Source organism: Silurus aristotelis (genome assembly GCF_946808225.1).
Source record: "Silurus aristotelis genome assembly, chromosome: 8".
In the NCBI taxonomy this organism is placed as follows: Eukaryota; Metazoa; Chordata; class Actinopteri; order Siluriformes; family Siluridae; genus Silurus; species Silurus aristotelis.
Genome location: NC_139581.1, coordinates 9,748,356 through 9,768,426, shown reverse-complemented (window position 1 = coordinate 9,768,426; position 20,071 = coordinate 9,748,356). Strand labels below are relative to the sequence as shown.

Genomic DNA, 20,071 nt, shown 5'->3' with positions numbered 1-20,071 from the left:
TAAATATGATCATCAAGTATTGGAAGTTGTACTATAACCTACAAATAGTAAAAAGTATAAGAAATAATAAAATAATAATTATACAAATAAGATTGGTATAAACTATTAAAGTTTAAGTACTGAAGTATTTTAACTTTCCAAATATATACTACACTCATGATTTGATTTATGTGGGTATTCACAGCCATGTTTCTGTGGATATGTAAGCAGCTTAAGTCTTAGATAATAGGATTAAAATGTTCCACACGCTGAAGAGCATCTTTAAATAGTCAGGGCTGCTTTTACTGTGACAAACATATACATGTGTTTAGTGTATAATCTTTTTACTATATATTATCAAGAGAAATTTGGATGTCTTTAGTGGAAAATCCCTGGTAAGTAATAAGATCTGCATCATTATGCATCTAGATACAATGTTTATTGTGTCTAGGTTTTATCTAAAAGCCTAAAACACGAATCCATTAGTATGTTAGACTTATTGATATTTTAAATATTAAATATGAAATATTTAGCTTGAAATACAATATGGTTGTCACTTACATTAACAAAGTGTCATGCAGCACCCTAAATATAGTTCTTAAGTTTGTTCCTCTATGGGAACACATTGCATTTAGCAAGTCTCCGAAGGTTACCTGAAAACATTTTCGATAGATATATGTCTGTTGTTTGTACTAAATATACTGAATTTTTATAGAATGATTTTGTAAATGTACCTTGTTTAGTTCTTATCTTCCTGAATAGATATTTCTTGAATCTATTTCTAAATTTCTGAATCCTCTACTAGTGTGTTTAATCTAGAACTTTAAGAACCTTTATCTAAAAGTGTACATGTATTATGTAAAACAAAAAATAAGCTTTTATTATTAGCTTTTATTATTTTAGCATTTAGAATAACTGACAAAATTCTTTGGCATAAATAAATTAACTACAAATCTGGACCTCAGATCACAACAGGAGACATGGCAGATGTGTTGAAGAGTCTTAACCTCCTGGAGACCCTGAAAGAGTCTATTGAGAAAAACAACATTTCAGACATAAAGGATGCTGTTGAAGACCTGCTGATAAGTCATATCAATATTGCAATTACCGGGGACAGAGGGCCAGAGAAAGCCATGTTTATTAACTCCTTGAGAGGGCTTAGTTTTGGTGATGAAGGGGCAGCTCTCTGTTCATCCACTGCAGCCTCAGAAGAACTGGCTGTATTTCAAAATCCCAAACATCCAGATTTCCGTTTGTGGGATTTGCCCAGGATCTCTGATGCTGACTCTTTTGACCCTGAGAAGTATATTGAGCGCTACAAAATCTCACGTTATAACATTGTGATCTTGACCTTTACTCAAACTCCTAGTCAAAACACTGTGGCTGTCTGGAGAGAGGCACGTTCACTGCAGAAAGAAGGCTTGTACTTTGCTTTATTGGCATCTGAGAAGGACAACGAGACGAGTTTGGAAGCTAAAAGACAATCTAGTCTGGAGGTGCTGAAAGCTAAAGGAGTGACTTTGTCGAAAGTCTTCCTTGTGCATCCTGACACTTTGGAAAAGCTGGACTTCCTAAAGCTTTTAGAGGATATTCAGGGTGACCTGCCCGAAATAAGGGCCTATGCCCTACTGCTTGCTCTGCCGACATTCTCCACTAAAATAGTGGCCCAGAAGAAGGATGCCTTTAAGGCCCTGGGGTGGGCAGCAGCCTCACTTTCTGGTGGGGTTTCTGCTATTCCTGTACCCATGGTAGCATCCTTGGTGGATACGAGTGTTGCTGTTCGGATCTTAACAAAGGCACAGATTTCCCTCTGCCTGGACAATGAGTCTGTGGAGAGACTTGCACAACAAAGAGGCATTGACTCTGCCAAGCTTAAGGCAACGCGGGCATGCACCTTGTCAGTGGAGGTCAGCAAGAATGAAGTGAAGAAGTGGCTTACAGCAGCTAAGAGAGACACAACCACAGCCACTAAGAGACTGGTGGAACTGGCTATGCCACGGCAAGCGAGAGCTGTGAGTCACGCCTTTACTGTTATGCTGCAAACTATCAACTCTGCCATCGATGACATGAGTGCTGATGCTGAAAATATTGTAGCTTTGGCAACAGGGGAGTCACAGTGACTGGAAAATCTGTATATTTGTTCTAAAACTGTTATGCTTTCGGAAAAGGAATCACACAGGGTTCAGCAAATGAGGACTAATGTGTTTTGCTTGCAGATATTCAAAAATAAAATCAGACCCACTATGTTTTGACAGTTTCCCGCTCAACTGAGTAGCTTTTACAGAAAAGGACATCTAGTTCATGTAACTTGCAGCAAGATATACTGATTTATTTTCCACCTGTTTATAAGTTTATGCTTGAATAAATAATATAAGCATTTTGTGCATTTATGCTTTGAAATAAATTAAGTGTAAACATGTCTAAATCTATTTAAAGAAATAACAAAATAAATATGGTTTTAATAATAGAGCCTGACTTTTAGCCTGATGTTATATTACTTGGTCGTGATCCTTCCAGTAAGAAAAATATAAAATTTAAATATTTTAAATTTACAGAATAATTTGAGAAATGTTAGAGAATTTGTGTCACTTATCATTTACAACAGTAATATACAAACAGCCAGGAACAACTTAACAACCTATTTGTATGTACGTGTTGAACAGTTGTGATTTTAATGATACACAGAATTGCTGTTGACCTGTATTTAGTGGAGCTTATCCAGCTGTTAGACCCCTTTTAATCACTTTTTATATATTAATTTCTTATACACAAAGTAATTCTGAGATTATAACATCAAACAACATTTTTGCATAAACACATTTTCAGTACATTTTCTACTCACCCTTCTTATATGTTTATAAAAGGGACAGATTTAATTAATTTGGATTAAATGTTGTGGGACTAGCTTCCGTGTCCCACTGGGAGGAGACCCCGGGGAAGACCTAGGACACGCTGCAGAGACTATGTCTCCCGGCTGGCCTGGGAACGCCTCGGTGTCCCCCCGGAAGAGCTGGAAGAAGTGTCTAGGGAGAGGGAAGTCTGGGCATCTCTGCTTAGACTGCTGCCCCCGCGACCCGGCCTCGGATAAGCGGGAGAAGATGGATGGATGGATGTTGTGGGACCCACAATCACTCACAGCATCGCTCTTCCAATCTAGCACTTCAAACCAGGTTCTTTTTGCAACGATTCTCACAAAAGTACAAATACAGTGGAACCTCGGGATACGAATGTCCCTGAATACGTGTAATTCACAACACGAATCGTCATTCGCCAAAATGTCCGTATCAGTTTACATAAAAAAAAAAAATCAGGATACGATTTATTTATATTTGTACACCTGAATGAGAATATTAGAACAGGGGTATATACCTTTAATATCGTAAAAACTACACTGACATCATTTTGTAGGACTTATACTGAATTATGGGTAAAATAAGAAAGACCGGGAAAGTTAAGGAAACATGATGGCTATGTCTAGGAAATAGATAAGTTGGAAATTTTATCTAATACCTTTCATAAATCATAATAAATGACAATGTCAGATTTATTTAAAGAGTCTTTAGCAGAGCTGGATGAAATCATATGAATAAGTTCAGGAAATGATGGAGTTGGATTGTCAGATTTCAATTGATATCGTGTAATGAAATTGCAATTAGCATGATTAAAAGTTGCATTATTTTAAAAATGCTATGTTTTTGTTTTGCACAATGTTAAATATTATAGACTAATATATTATAGATAAATATATAAATATCATATGTTGTAAGAACCTAGCAAATGTGCAATGTTTTAATGAGCTATTTTGTGCTACCTAGCTATACAAAATCCATGTGTGGACATTAGCACCTGCGAGAGAAGTGAGTGAGTTAATGTGATTTAGAATATATAGGGATTGGCCAGATGTGTGTAGTGTCTTGATGAATGTTTGTATTTTTTTCTTTTGTCAGTATCACCACTACCGTGTTGTATACCGTGTTTAACTGTATGCCGTTCATTTTTGTACTGTTGCGTTTACCATGTGTAGGGTAGGACGTTGTGCACCGTTTTGCACTACAGATTCTTATACCATTGTCCATATCATTTGGAGGGTGGCACTACTTTGCATTGCATCAGCTTGCACTGTACCAATTTAGTCATCCTGTTGGAGAACAGATTTAGTCAATTTCTGTTTTATTCTTTTTTCTTTTTTTTTTTCTCTCAAATCCAAAATCCCACATTTTTTGGTTTGTTTTGTGTGTATAAATTCTTAACCCACATATACAATGGAACCTTGACACTCGCAACCTTGATAGTTTGCAACTTTTCATTCGAAACTGAACTAAAAGGAACTAGCGAAAAATCTACAGTACATGCACAATTCCCCTTGAAAAAAGAAACCATCAAAAGGAAAGAGTCAAAACCATGCAATCTTTTGTTACTCGGGAGGCGTCATAGAACCTCACCTTGTACAAATCCTCCTGATTCATTCAATCCATACAGGATTTTTGACATAAATCTGTATAACATAAATCCAGAATACATGATTTATTTATATTGTAAAGTGTATGATATGGTTTGTATTGTAGTTTATGTATGCTAATGTTAGATAAAGTGTTTGATTTTCTATTGTTCTAGTTTTGTTTTGGTTCACATTTCATTATTTCAAGCTTAGATGCTTCTACAAGGTATACATCACCACATCTGGAAAATGTCTTATAGCAAAATATGAGCACATTAGGGGTGTTTTCTACAAATAAGGAAATGAAACCTCAACTTGAGAATAATATACTCTAGGTAAAAAGTGTAAAGATTTCCTGTCCTTGCACATCATAGCGCACCAGACCCACTTATTAAAAAGAGCAAAGAGCTCTACACACCTACACATAGATGCATCTGTAAAATGAAGAAGCTGCTTCAACATGTCTCAGTCTCTTCATCTGCAGATGTAACCCTTTACTTGCTTTTAAATGACTGTAGATTTAGCATTGTTGACATTTAAAATACAAATGCATGAAAGAATCCGAGATCTACCTAAAGAAATTAACGCATCTAATCTTTTATCATTAGAAAAACTCTGCCTTGTATATACTACACATACATGTTTTCATTCAAACTTAATCTCTTTTGTTCCAAAATGATAGGTTGCCACAAAGGAACTCTGTTTTGCATGCATCACGATCAGAGAAATAGAGTAACTAAGATATCTCATGTTAACAAACTGCCATTTACAATTAACATAATATTCATCTCTTTCTGAAAAAGTGTTGAATTTATTGAGAATCATAAACTGAAAAACAAATAGCTGGCAGGAATCTGACATGCTGTCTTTTCTAATGATAGAACTCAATAAAAATAGTTTGTTCTTCTATCTATGCACCATTTCTGCTAACAGAAGTTTTTTCAGGTCACACAAGTATTGACTATTACATACTAAAGCCTTGTATTGAATTCTCTCACCTAAAAGTCAAAGAGGAAATTTGTGCTACAGGAAGTGGGCTAGTTTGCACACATTCAGGGGGGGTAATATAAGCATTATTTTTTTTTTTTTAAACTAACAGGAATAAGACTTTTTGTTTTCTGTATGGCTAATCATGCAAATTTAGAAGTTCTCCTTTTGTTTGACAGTTTCCTTTAGATTTGAAGGGCCCTTTTTCAGTTTGAAGCATTTACTTAAGCTAAAGTCCTTGGAGCGATTTATTAAGAACGCTGGATACTGTAAGGTAATTAGCTTTTTTATTAACTCTAATTTTTTTACCAACATAAAAAAAAATCCTATTTTGATTATTTGACAGTAGGTGTATGTACTACTTTAAACATTCATACTAATGCACTTGTAAATGCCACAATTTACTTATAAGACTTATAATACTATTTACTTCTTATATATAATATAAATGCTGTGGCTATACTGTATAGATTTCTATATTTTCTATATTATACAACATAATGTTATATTGTAACATTTTTTTAAATATTTTTCAATGACAGCAGATATTGTGATAAAAATAAATATTTAAATGCTTAGAAGTTAAAATTTGACAACGTTATTTGTGGGTTTCGTAAATTAATATGCTTAAATGTAAATAATGTATGGATTTGCTCAATAAACTCACTTTCTGCAAGAACAAATTTCTCAGTTCCACACCACCAGTTTAACCATGAAGCTTACACCCTGAGAATGAGTCATTTGCAGCTGCCATACATTAGTAGAGCAGAGGGTAAAGGCAGAATATAAAATGGAAATGTCTTTCTTTTTCAAAAGCACACAGATCACACCATAGCCTGAAAAGATGTGTTCAATTTGGAACTCTGTCCTTATCTGGGGTGTGTATATTTTTTTTTCTTTTGAATTCTTTTCAAAGATATTGCTTTATCCATAGAAAGATTTCAGTAAGAAGTAAAACATTTGAAGGTGCTGCTTTAAAAAAAAAAAAAAAAAAAAAAAATATGGGTCGTTGGGATGTCAGCTAGACATAGAAATCAACATAGATCATTAGCCACAATGAAGTAAATATTTTCTTTCAGTGACACTTCCATAACAAACAACACAATATGCTAGACATAACAGCTCCTTCAAATTTTCTTGAAGCTATAAAAATATGTAGCTTGTTTCTGAGAAAAAAGGCTGAAAACTTAGACAGGTTGAACTTTTAATTGAATAGCTGACATTAGAGTCTTAATTCAATAATGTATTTATAATATTATACTATATCAGTATAATTTTTAAGAATATATGTTTGAAATCAATATATCTATAAAAACCTTAACATGTTACAAGAACTATTACTATGCTGTTATTACAGAGGAAATATTAATTATGTGTTACTGATTTCTTCCTCAGTCTTGTTGTGTTTGTTTAGCTCAATAGAAATGCAAAATAAATATATATTCCTCTTGGAGAATCATGCAGAAAGAATGGAGGGATCATGCGTGACCATCAACTGCACGTATGAATTACAGAATGGCATGGAAGTGTTTTGGATTAAAGATTCTATGTGGAATAAAAAAGAAAGTAAATTTAATGGAACAGTTGTATTTAGTAATACAGAAAACCGAGCACAGGCACCTGAGTACTTCTACAGAGTGGAATTTTTACATGATAACAGCTCTTACGGCAATGCCAAATGCTCATTAAAAATTAAACATCTTAGAAAGAAAGACAGTGGAAACTATGCATTTAGGTTCATTAAAGAAGCTCACAAATTCAAAAGTGAGGAATTTAATCTCAAAGTAACAGGTGAGTCTTGTTTATTAATTTATTCTGAATTCTGTTTTTTTTTTAGAAATGTAAATGTTCTTGGATTATAATCGACCCTGTTTGTCAATTTCTATACAGACAATAACTGCAAAGTCCACATTAAGCCACCAAATTTGAACATGTCACTCAAAGACGGAGACAATTTGATTCTTCAGTGTGCAACATCAGTGAACTGTGAGTTTTTTCCTAAATGGCAGTCCTCAGTCAAGGATTTCAGCATGAGGGAAATAGAGGAGAATGAAAAACTCAGTGAGCTAAATTTGACTGTGAGCTGGAGAGATGATGGGAAGACTCTGAGGTGTCGGTCTTCTGGAAGCTTCAATGACAACTGCTTGGAAAAGAATTATACACTGAGTGTGGAATGTGGGTACACCTGCAAAAAATGCTTTCCATACACTATTAATATAACTTGTAATAAATTAATCATTAGATTAATAATTAGAACAGAACTAAGAGAACAAAGGAAAAGATCAGGTGAAAATAAGGTAAAGTAGTGTTTTAGGAATAAAATACGGCATGGTGGTCGGATGCCACCAAGACTTTGATTCTATTCCAATAAGAGCATATACAGAAGTGTTTTATTCCTCTATTTCTAGAGCAATCTGCCAATGTTACCCAATTTCTCTGAATTAAAGAATGAAAAACATGTTTATTAATTTGTTGGTTATGTTTGCTGTTTTAGAATGTTCGCAAACAATTATTAATTAGATTGTATGATATAGCTTAACTATTATCTGTCAACAAGCAACAAGTTTCTCTTTTGAAGCTTATCGTGTCATGTGACAGAGAAACCTCAAAGCTCTCTGCCTTGAAGACATCTCTATGATTTTATCATTTATTTTCTATTTTTATCCAGATGCACCCCAAGAAACAGTAGTGATTCAGAGGTCAGACCTGAAGAACATAAAAGAAAAAGAAAATGTGACAGTTTCCTGCACCAGCAAGGCCAAACCTGAGGCTGAATTCACATGGTTTAAACATGATAGCTTCTTTTCTCAGCCTGGAGAGAATCTTACTTTATATAATATGAAACCCGAAGATAAAGGCATATTCTACTGTCAGGCTAAAAACATTCATGGAGATAACAAATCACCTAATATAACATTTAACATTATTTGTAAGTATGTGTTTCATCATATCAATAAATGCATAATGCGTAATTTAGAAAAAAATTATTGCTCAGCATAAGCATATTGATCAACAGGTTATCATAAGTAAATAGAAATGAAGGAAAAGCTCAAAAATTCTCTTAGGCACATGTAGTATTTGTATACATTTTTTGTTTTTTCAGACGCTCCAAAAGGTGTCACTATCAAATCTGAATCCAATATACTCAAAGAGGGAAGCTATCTTACACTCACATGCTCGGTGGAAAATAGCAATCCAGCAGTTGAAGAAAAGGCCTACAGATGGTACAAAAACAATAAAGAGATTAAAGCGCAGACAAAGAAAATATTAATTTTATGGGTAAAACGACCTGATGCAGGACATTATCAGTGTCAGGCCAGAAATTCTGCAGGGGAGACCAACTCTACACACCCTATACAAATTTATGTGAAGTGTAAGTATATTGAGGAAATATAGTATTTGACAAGTTATAATTCCACTATGACCTTATTTATAAATTTTTTTGAGAACAAGGTGATTTAATGTTTACATAAAAGTGACTGTGAGACTCAGTACTGATTATTAACTGAACTAAAAATATTAAATGCTCATACTACATGCATCACTCTAATAGCCCCAACTTTCGATTTTTTTATGCACATATGAAGCAAAAACCTTTTTACAGCGATATATTTAACAAAAAAATTGACGTGAACAAGTTGAAAATGACTGTTGTTTTAATTTTGTCTCTTTTGCAGTTGTTCCACAAAACACAAAAATTAAAGGCATAACAGAAATAAAGCTGGGTTTTAAATTAAATCTTCAATGTGTCACTGAGGCTAATCCTGATCCAATTAATTATTACTGGTATTTTAAACCAGAACATGACAAGTTCTTTCACACCATTTCAAACCAGCATCAGGAGTACCTTGAGATTGAGAAAGTGGCTGTCACTAATACTGGCTCATATAAGTGCAGTGCGGAGAATATTCTCGGTACAGGAGCAAACTCGACTGAATTCAGTGTTCTTGTGCTCTGTAAGTATAACTGATTTGTTTTTATTTAAAAAATTTTTTTTTTGTGTGTTTTTTTTAAACAATGTGAAATATCATGTTCAGCATTGTGTCACTGCATTCTAATCCTGCTATTCTACTACAAGATGACAACTTGCAATGTGTCCTTTCTTCTTCTGATTTCAATGATTATGGATAAGTATACAAGAGCATATGTCTTAATCTCTTACTGTATAAGTGCTACTTTTTTCCCCCATAACAAAAATCTTAACTTCAACATTGTGGTTTAATTTATTTTTTTATTTATTCCAAACTGAAAGAGAAATTTACTCCCAGCTATGTGATTTAGTTTACTGAATGTGTTTTGAGAACATAAACTGAGTTACATTTAAGGACTGCTAAATTCTCTAAGAAGGTTGTGTGTGAATATTATAAAAACTTTGTGAAGAAAACCATTATTACAGCTCACTTTGCAGGAACATTATTTGTGGAGTGTTACAGTCTCATCATAAAAGCTTCTGAACACTTACTCAATAATTAACAAATCACATTTTCAGTTCTCTGTTTGCTGGGACTGTAATACAAAAGCATTTTGTATTCTAGATATTAAGTCTTTTATATATTAGCAGGTAGGTGACTGGTGTGGTTCAAATGTATTTTTAATACCTCGTATAATATATGCATGCATTTCTGTCTGTTCTTTTCTCACTTTCATTTACAGACCCCCCCAAAAAACCAAATCTGACCATGAAACAAGTTGTAAATGAAACTGAATATTATTCCATCACGTGTACAGTAGAAAGCTCACCCCAGGCATCACTCACGCTAAGTATATCTTCTCTGTCAAACCCCAAAACAAACAGGATATTACATACGACTTTTCAGTCCAACTTTCTCAGTTTTTCTGCCACTGCAAAAGTGTCAGATGCGGGTGAATACACTTGTTTAGCAAAAAACACACAGGGTGAAAACTCCTCAGAAAATCATCTGATCGTTTGGTGTAAGCAAAACTGTTTACTTCTGCTTTATTTTCTTGCAGTAGACGTCCTATTATAATATCAAGATAAAAGCTATTATCGAATTACTATTACAATTTTGTTTTTGCAGATGCCCCTAAAAATGTTAACATAGAAGCACATCCTGGTAAAGAGCTAAAAGAGGGCTCTAACTTGACACTCACTTGTACAGCTGATTGTGTACCCAGGGTGAATGCTTACACATGGGAGAAATCTAATAGGACCCACTCAGTGAGAGTTGGACATGAGCAGACATTAAGACTTCATTTCCTGAAACCCTCTGACTCCGACCATTATGCCTGTATTTCCAAAAATGACATTGGCATGTCCAAGTCTTCAGCACTATATATCAGAGTTAACTGTGCGTATGCTGTTTCATAATGCCACAAAATACTCTTGTATTTAATTAATGTGGGGAAAGGGATACAATGATATACTGCATAGTAATAAGACTGTTTAAACTCATGTGGTACATTATATACCACATTAGGTATAAAACATGTGTTTGGTGGATTGGTTTTACATTTAAGTTGGTGAAAGTGAGTAGTTAAAACGTGACATTTACATTATCATGAATTTGTGGCTATTACAAACACCATAATAGCCACAAATGTGATTATTACACATTACAAAGAAATCATACACATATTTTATTGTATTTTATAAAAAATTAAAATAGAAAAAAAATCTAAGTAATGCAATGCACTTTTTTATATTGATTAAATTGAGTAATCAATTAAACATTTAGATTTGTTAGACCCTATTTGGGTAATACAGTGTGTGTGTTTTACATTTAATATTTATTTTTTTTAAAGATATAATCTACAATCCGGATTCCGAAAATGTTGGGACGTTTTTTTTCTTTGAGATTTGCAAAGCTTTTGAAATTTGACATTTTTAAAGTATTCCACAATTTTTTACGTTCTCGTTCACAGATTGGAGAGCCTCTGCCTCTCTAAGACATCCTTTTTTATAGCTAATCATCTTACATACCTGATGTCAATAAACTTGATTAGTTGTTAGAATGTTCTCTATGTTCTATTGTGAATAAAACATTGGCTCGTGCGATTGGAAGGTCTTTTAGTTTTTATTATGTTCAAATTTAAAACACATCCCAACATTTCCAGTTGTACAAACTACTTATTTCAGCATACTTTAACAAATGTCTTCATTCCTTCCATCTTTAATTCATTCACTCCCTCGATATGTGGAGTTGTCAGGATTTTCTCCTTTTAAGAGAATGTACATGCATGAAAACGCTAAAGAATCCATCGCTAACATTAGCCGCTAACCAGAAATCACTATGGATTCTTTAGGGTTTTCATGTATGCGCAAAACAAATCTTATATCGGTACGGAATGTGTAGCCACAGTAACACTGCACTAACAGTAGTTTCTTTTTATACCCCTGGCATTGTTGTGTATGTTCTCAAGTTTTATAATGAAAAACCTTAAAAATGCGCTCAAACTGCAAGGCAGAGACAAAAAAAAAACTTGCGTCCACCACTTAATACGTTTCAAAGGGAATTCAGATTTTAACTATGTTTGGCATTTAAAAAGAATTGCATTGAACTGAAAGCCCTATACCAAAAAAAATAATTGGTAGGAATAAGTGCACTGGTATACCCCTAATATACAGTATAGTATTCAAACCCCTTTCTTTCTTTGTTTTTGCCATGACGAATGTCAAAACCTCCCCCAATTCAGTTGTGAATGGTGTTGTCTCATACCTAAAAAGAACCAAGGCTGTAATCGTTGCAAATGATAAGTCTTGAGTAAAGGATCTAAATACTTGTGTACATGTCATATTTCAGGTCACAATTTTCACTATGTCATTATGGGGTACTCGGTGTACTGTAGATAAATATGGATGTTTTTAAGACAGACCAGCTACAGTATTTACAGATATATATATATATATAAAGACTTGAAACAAACTGTACAGAAGGATGGAATTGGCATTAGAAGAAATCAAAGAATTTAAGCTACTCTATTTGCTAGCTCCCAATGAGGATGAGGATGATGATGATTTTTTATACATAAATTCTGTAACCAAATCTGAAAAAAATTTAATCATTGTATCTTACAATTCAAGTTTATGACCATTTCATGCCTTACATTTTTTACTCAGATCGTCCACGGATAACGATTATCCATAATATGACATCAATGGGTCTATTGGAAGATGCGGTTCCTGTCCACCTGAGTTGCAGTGCTCAGTGTGATCCACCAGCCACTTTCTTTGCATGGTACATGCTAGAGAAAAACACCAGCGCCTTGTCATTTCATCAGAACTACACAGTGCAACCACATAATCCTGGAACATACTACTGCATTGCAAGAAATGGCATAGGGGAGTCAAGTTCTCAAACCGTCAAAATATATCTTAATCGTATGTACAAATTTACACTTTTATAAACCCTTGACAATTTGTAATAGAAATCAGTGCAACTATGTACAGTATATATCACAAGCAGCGAAAATGATTGAATAATGAGATTTAGTTTTTATTTAGTTTAGTTTTTCATTTTTAGCTGTGATATATACAGTATTAACAATACAATTTGTGGACAGTGGTGCATTAAGAAATCAACTCCTACTCAAATTCAATTTTTTATTTCTTCATTTTTAGATTTTATCATTAAACGGCTGGTTCAGATCATCATTTTCTTACTGGTTATTCTCATACTGATTGGTGCCTTATTTCTCCTATTGAGGTAAAAACCTCATAATTATTCTTGTATCTTAAAGATGCAGCTCGTCATTTTTAACAAATTTCAAAATGTTTTGTGAAAAAAATCCTTATTTTCTCAGTGTTGGACTTCAGAAGTCTCTCATTCCTAGTTTATCTCCATATTTATTTATTTTGCATGTGTTTGTGTGTACTGCCTTCTTACAGAATCATAAAAAAAAAAAGACATTCAGGGAAAAATGAGTCATCCCAACGGTTATTTTTCTTCTCAAAGGCTCCATTTTGGCCTTCATCAAACTTTTGCTCATCGGTTAGTATTATTCGTTTTAATTAAAGATTAATACTTTTCCCGAAAACAGCATGTGCCATGGAAACCAGTATTACAGTGAGGAAAATAAGTATTTGAACACCCTGCTATTTTGCAAGTTCTCCCACTTAGAAATCATGGAGGGGTCTGAAATTGTCATCGTAGGTGCATGTCAACTGTGAGAGACATAATCTAAAAAAAAAATCCAGAAATCACAATATATGATTTTTAAACTATTTATTAGTATGATACAGCTGCAAATAAGTATTTGAACACCTGTCTATCAGCTAGAATTCTGACCCTCAAAGACCTGTTAGTCTGCCTTTAAAATGTCCACCTCCACTACATTTATTATCCTAAATTAGATGCACCTGTTTGAGGTCGTTAGCTGCATAAAGACACCTGTCCACCCCATACAATCAGTAAGAATCCAACTACTAAAATGGATAAGACCAAAAAAAGCTGTCCAAAGACACTAGAGACAAAATTGTACACCTCCACAAGGCTGGAAAGGGCTACGGGGAAATTGCCAAGCAGCTTGGTGAAAAAAGGTCCACTGTTGGATCAATTATTTGAAAATGGAAGAAGCTAAACATGACTGTCAATCTCCATCGGACTGGGGCTCCATGCAAGATCTCACCTCGTGGGGTCTCAATGATCCTAAGGAAGGTGAGAAATCAGCCCAGAACTACACGGCAGGAGCTGGTCAATGACCTGAAAAGAGCTGGGACCACCGTTTCCAAGGTTACTGTTGGTAATACACTAAGACGTCATGGTTTAAGTCATGCATGGCACAGAAGGTCCCCCTGCTTAAACCAGCACATGTCCAGGCACGTCTTAAGTTTTCCAATGACCATTTGGATGATCCAGAAGAGTCATGGGAGAAAGTCATGTGGTCAGATGAGACCAAAATAGAACTTTTGGGTCATAATTCCACTAAACGTGTTTGGAGGAAGAAGAATGATGAGTACCATCCCAAGAACATCATCCCTACTGTAAAGCATGGGGGTGGTAGCATCATACTTTGGGGGTGTTTTTCTGCACATGGTACAGGGCAACTGCACTGTATTAAGGAGAGGATGACCGGAGCCATGTAATGCGAGATTTTGGGCAACAACCTCCTTCCCTCAGTTAGAGCATTGAAGATGGGTCGAGGCTGGGTCTTCCGACATGACAATGACCCGAAGCACACAGCCAGGATAACCAAGGTGTGGCTCTGTAAGAAGCATATCAAGGTTCTGGCGTGGCCTAGCCAGTCTCCAGACCTAATCCCAATAGAGAATCTTTGGAGGGAGCTCAAACTCCATGTTTCTCAACGACAGGCCAGAAACCTGACTGATCTAGAGAAGATCTGTGTGGAGGAGTGGGCCAAAATCCCTCCTGCAGTGTGTGCAAACCTGGTGAAAAACTACAGGAAACGTTTGACCTCTGTAATTGCAAACAAAGGCTACTGTACCAAATATTAACATTGACTTTCTAAGGTGTTCAAATACTTATTTGCAGCTGTATCATACAAATAAATAGTTAAAAAATCATACATAGTGATTTCTTTTTTTTTTTTTTTTTTTTTATTATGTCTCTCACAGTGGACATGCACCCACAATTTCAGACCCCTCCATGATTTCATATGGGAGAACTTGCAAAATAGCAGGGTGTTCAAATACTTATTTTCCTTACTGTATATTTCAAACACATGTACATTGTAGCACATTGGAGCAGTAGGCACTGTTCCAACCTCACAGTTTTATCTAGAATCAATCCTGAAATCAGTCTACTGTCTGTGTGGAGGTTGTGTGCATGTTCTCTTTGTGTCCACATGAGTTTCCATTAGGATCACAGATTTCCTTCTAATTACAAAGCCTGTAATTAGATGTATTGTCTAACATAAATTAGATTGTGGGTCATAGTGCCCTATGTTTTAACTACTCATGCCTAGTGTTTGAGTGACTAGGATAAGCTGTTACCTAAAATGAGTGAACTAAAGCAGGACAGCTGTATGATGTACAGTATATATATATATATATATATATATATATATATATATATATATATATATATATATATATATATATATATATATATACACTGAATATTTTTAAATCTTCTCCATCAGCATCTCCTGTTCATGATATTATGTCATTAACAGATTTTAAACCAAAAGTCCACATATTAATAAATTGGCATTAATATGTCTTTTCAATGGGATAACAATTACAACTGGATTATAAGAGTCAGTTTGGGTTAAGAATGAATTGGACATTGACCCTTGTTCTGTGTAGGTCACGAAATCTGCTTCTAGAACAAATGGTTTAATGCCAAACAGGTTTATGTTTTTAAGCCTTTCAGTAAAGTATATTGTATGTAGGGCTCACGTAACAACACTCGGGAGACCCTTGTGATAGAGGAATCTGATGAGCTCTCTGGCTTTAGAGACAACCATTCAGTCGACATTGTTCACTCACATCCTCCACCCAACAGGAAAAAGTAAGCAGGAAGTATACATACTTGTGTGATCTGGGGGAAAAGATTGTACACATAATACTATTGTGTTTTTGGTTTCATATGTTATACAATATAAATATATTATTTGATATTAATATTATTTTTCTGCATTTCCAGCCCAAATTCTAACATTCACACAGTGTATGATGCTATTCATTTGCCCTCAACCATAACGGTAAGAAATTAATGCATTTGTTTTTACTTTTAAACCCAAGAAAATTAGGGTTTTAATGAAGTCCTGGGTCTTTATATGTTTAAATAGTAAGGTCATTATGTAACATATCCAATAAGCAAATGACAACTGTAATAACCTGTATTTGGGTATTGGATTTATAGGAATGTCATTATACAGCGGAGGATTTACCCATAGCCACTTTAAACTATGCTACGCTGCAGTTTGCAGACGGCAACAATCCAAATAAAAGGTACACAAATAAACATTTTTATATTTTATACAAATCTATTAAACAGTCATTAATGATTACAGTCTCAAATTAAGAGTGGAATTTTGTACTAGTGTTTGTTTCGCTGATCTAGTGTACCGAGCAGTGACAGTTGTGGCCCAGTTTATGCTAAGGTTTTGAAAAAAGAACAAATGGCAAAGGTAAGTAAATTTACTCATAGTACAACTGAACAACCGCTGACCTACTGATCCAAATGATGTATTTTGTTTTAATAGGAATACAGCTACTTTTATCTGAATAAAAACATGTTTTCATGGATGAGATTATCCTTATGGTGAACATCTTTATGTTACATACACTATGTGTAAAGGACATTTGTGATGTTTCTTTAGAAAGCATAATTGTTAAGAATATTATAGTCTCAAAAAGCTTTCACCAAACTAAAACCTTTAACTCTAAGGGGCAGACTGAGATTACCTCAGCCCACCACCAGGGGGAAATAAAGAGATACCTTTTGGTAATAAGTGGCCTATTTAAGAGCTGCAGATTGTTCTAATGTTCGACTTGGGTTCATACTGAAAAAAAAAAAAAAATCTAAGCGGTAGTGGTATATGATATGATTAGGGGTGCTTGCTATTCTTTTCTTTTGCCTTTTTAAATGACAGTATATTTACTCAGGTTACTGTAACTTTTATGTGTTTACTGTGTTACTGTGTTTTGTGATTGCTTCTATTTTATAAAGCTGTAAGTTGTTAAGTTTTTAAAATCCATAATTTTCCTTATTTTGTATTATATATCACTTCAGTTTAAATCACATACATTACTGAGTAAAAAAAAAACCTAAATAAACATAACAAGGGGAAAAAAATAAATGCCCTGGAATGTACTACACTAAAATCACAAGAAAGATGGAGACAGATGATGGAGACAGATAAGTGAGACACCAGATGTGCTGACCCAGCTGAAAATCAACCCCATTCCCCTGAAGTTCTGCTTTGAAGGGGATAAAAAGAAGATAAACTGCAGTTTGGTGGATTAGGTCTTTGAGGAGGCTTTCATCGAGTTTTTTCAGCGTTTGTTATCAATGTAGAGCCCTAGTGTGTGAGGGTGTGGAGCAAAACTGTGGGAGAGGGAAATTAATAGAGCAAACCCCATTTAGCATGTTTTACTTGAATATTTAAGTGTCTATATTAAAGTGGAAATCTGACCCTGAAATCCTAAAAAGACAGGGCTAAGTACATTTTACTTAATACGCCACAGGTGAGAATCATTACACATTACCTACTGGTTTGTCCACTACCTTATCATTCATAGCTGATGCTTGGCCATGTCCATGCTACTACAGTGTTGTATTGGTTTAAGCTTTGGTGACTGTAAAGGCAATAGCATATACTTTATAACATTTTAGTTCTCATCAAACCTTTCACTTTGCATGCATGCCCTGTGAATGTACATATAGTCACAAGCTATTAGATTTTAGGATAAGTTGTATGTGCACTATTAAGAAAAAGTTACAAAATTAAATATTATATAAAATATCCATGTTTTTCTGAAATTTCTACTGAAATAGAGTTTTTGTTTTTCTCATAGAGAGAAGCAGGAAGCCAAAAAACATTCACTATTAGTCACACATTGGATTTGTAAGATTTATTATATTTGTAGGATTTGTAACTTCACTTAATCCTCCTTTTCTTGCAGGAACAAGGAAAAGGCCATAGTGATTATGAAAATGTGTCTGGTGTTTACAATACAAAGCAGCCATTTCCAAACTGGGACTCAGACACGAGTGAGTCAGAAGAAGAGGTTGATTACACTAAAGTGACCTTTACCGTAACAACACATAACAATCCACAGATGGATCCATTAAGTATAGAGGAAGAAGACCAAACAGACTACTCTGAAGTCAAAATCTAGGATTCAGGGTTTTTAGAGAGCATTTATGTACAATATATGCATGCATATAAAGCTTCTATTACAGTATGCATTTAATTGCTAGATAGTGGCAGGCTCTGTAAACCCACTTCATGTAATTCTGGCTAAATATACTATATTATTTTTATGTACTTTGACTGAATGTAATATTTTCTACTTTAAGAAAACCTGAACATATTTTACCAAAATATATTTTCATTCTACTTTTCTAACTGTGCCTTGACTGTGCATCTGACTGTAAAGATCATGTTGTATAAGGAGCCTCTTTAACAAATGTGGTGGCAAAAATTGTAAGTTTACAATGTCAGGTTCTGATGGTTGGATAGCTACATGCTGTAGTAAATAGAAATGAGCTAAATGAGCTACATTTTAGTTTGTAATCAGTTTATATATATTTTAGAAAATGGAATTAACAATGCACTGATGTCTTAATACATTATTCTTTTTTAGTATTATAAATTATTATTATAACATTATTAGTCTTACTTTTTCATATTTTCCCTGTCCCCTGCTTCAGTAACTACTGCATTTTCTTTATTAGACTATTCTACATAAACGACATGCAGAAAAACTGCATAAGATTAAAATAAGTCTTATAAAAAAGAAACCAGCAGTATTTCATTCATTCTCTACAAACTCGTCCATCATTCAATTTTTCAAAACTGAATTATTATCATCATAATGCTATGAATAGATTTCCAGGACAAAAACACTGACCATCTGTGAGCGTCAAGGATCAGTAGAGCATTAAACTCTGAACAAAACAGTTGAGCAGCTGTTCAATTCGTTGGAATTGAATAGAATTCGTTGATAGTTTTTTTTTCAAGAAACTAGTTAGCAAACTGTTTAAAACAATAACACATTGTTATACACTTACTGATTATCTGCTATAACTGCTAATATGAGATTATATATGACCAGTGTTGGGCAACGTTACTTTTAAAAGTAATGCATTACAATATTAAGTTACTCCCCAAAAAAATAACTAATTACGTTACTTAGTTACTTTTTATGGAAAGTAATGCGTTATATTACTTTTGCGTTACTTGTATCTCTTTCACGCCTTACAGGTGTAACAGGTGTAATATAGATAATTGCTATTAAGAAATAAGTTATATTAGAGCCAAAGTCGGCAAAAATTTTCTATATTTCTGTCTCCATTTCCATATATTCAACATTATACACACACACACACACACACACACACACACACACACACACACACACACACACACACACACACACACACACAGACACACACACACACACATCTGTAGTGCTGTGCTTTGCATGCAGATGTCTTTTTTTGTTTTTTGAAGTGGTATTTTTTGCATTTGACAAGAGCTTTTCACCAACACATAATCTACACTTAACCATTATTCCTTTCTCCTTTTCCTCCACTATTTCAAAATAACAAGAATACTACCATCACAGTAATGTAATTCTCTGGTTTGCCATCTCCGCTTCTGACCAGCTTCTGTTCCCGCGGCTCGCACGTATGAGTGCGCGATTCTACGTAACTACGTTCATTTTAATTCATTAATGATTTTTTTATGCAAAATAATTTAACTGAAAAGTAACTGGCATTACTTAAAAAAAAAAAGTAACTCAGATATTAGTGTGTAAATTTATAAAGTAACGCGCTACTTTACTCGTTACTCCAGAAAAGTAATATTATTACGTAACGCACGTTACTTGTAACGCGTTACCCCCAACACTGTCTATGACCAGCAAACAAAATTATTGAGTGCAAAGACATTTTTTTTCGTTTAAAACACAATAAAAGGATAAAGAATATAGGAGATGGCAAATTCTAAGCCTTTGGCAGTCATGGGAATGTGCTAAATGATAGACATGCATATACTTTCTTTTCAGCTTCTCCC

The 20,071-nt window shown here is 34.3% G+C and overlaps 2 protein-coding genes across 3 annotated transcripts; both read left to right on the top strand.

Annotated features, from left to right (window-relative positions):
• Window positions 1–61: 61 nt before the first annotated feature.
• Window positions 62–2,823, top strand: irgq2 (immunity-related GTPase family, q2). The gene is made up of 2 exons (XM_083548541.1): window positions 62–374; window positions 945–2,823. Exon 2 carries the CDS (start codon window positions 960–962, stop codon window positions 2,097–2,099), a length of 1,140 nt encoding a protein of 379 aa, XP_083404667.1. The 5' UTR covers window positions 62–374; window positions 945–959; the 3' UTR covers window positions 2,100–2,823.
• A 2,606-nt stretch (window positions 2,824–5,429) lies between these two features.
• Window positions 5,430–19,999, top strand: LOC310729773 (B-cell receptor CD22). Of its 2 annotated transcripts, XM_083548225.1 has the most exons (19): window positions 5,430–5,478; window positions 5,584–5,678; window positions 6,221–6,282; window positions 6,800–7,195; window positions 7,295–7,579; window positions 8,073–8,333; window positions 8,508–8,777; window positions 9,082–9,360; window positions 10,058–10,336; window positions 10,444–10,713; window positions 12,483–12,743; window positions 12,984–13,068; window positions 13,251–13,353; window positions 15,716–15,834; window positions 15,970–16,027; window positions 16,189–16,277; window positions 16,390–16,456; window positions 17,955–19,108; window positions 19,920–19,999. In XM_083548225.1, the coding sequence occupies exons 3-18, from the start codon at window positions 6,249–6,251 to the stop codon at window positions 18,168–18,170; spliced, it is 3,072 nt and encodes a 1,023-aa protein (XP_083404351.1). In that variant the 5' UTR covers window positions 5,430–5,478; window positions 5,584–5,678; window positions 6,221–6,248; the 3' UTR covers window positions 18,171–19,108; window positions 19,920–19,999. The 2 variants fall into 2 exon arrangements, with proteins under 2 accessions (XP_083404351.1, XP_083404352.1); XM_083548226.1 differs by lacking the exons at window positions 5,430–5,478; window positions 10,058–10,336; window positions 10,444–10,713 and having other exon boundaries at window positions 5,494–5,678.
• Window positions 20,000–20,071: the final 72 nt, after the last annotated feature.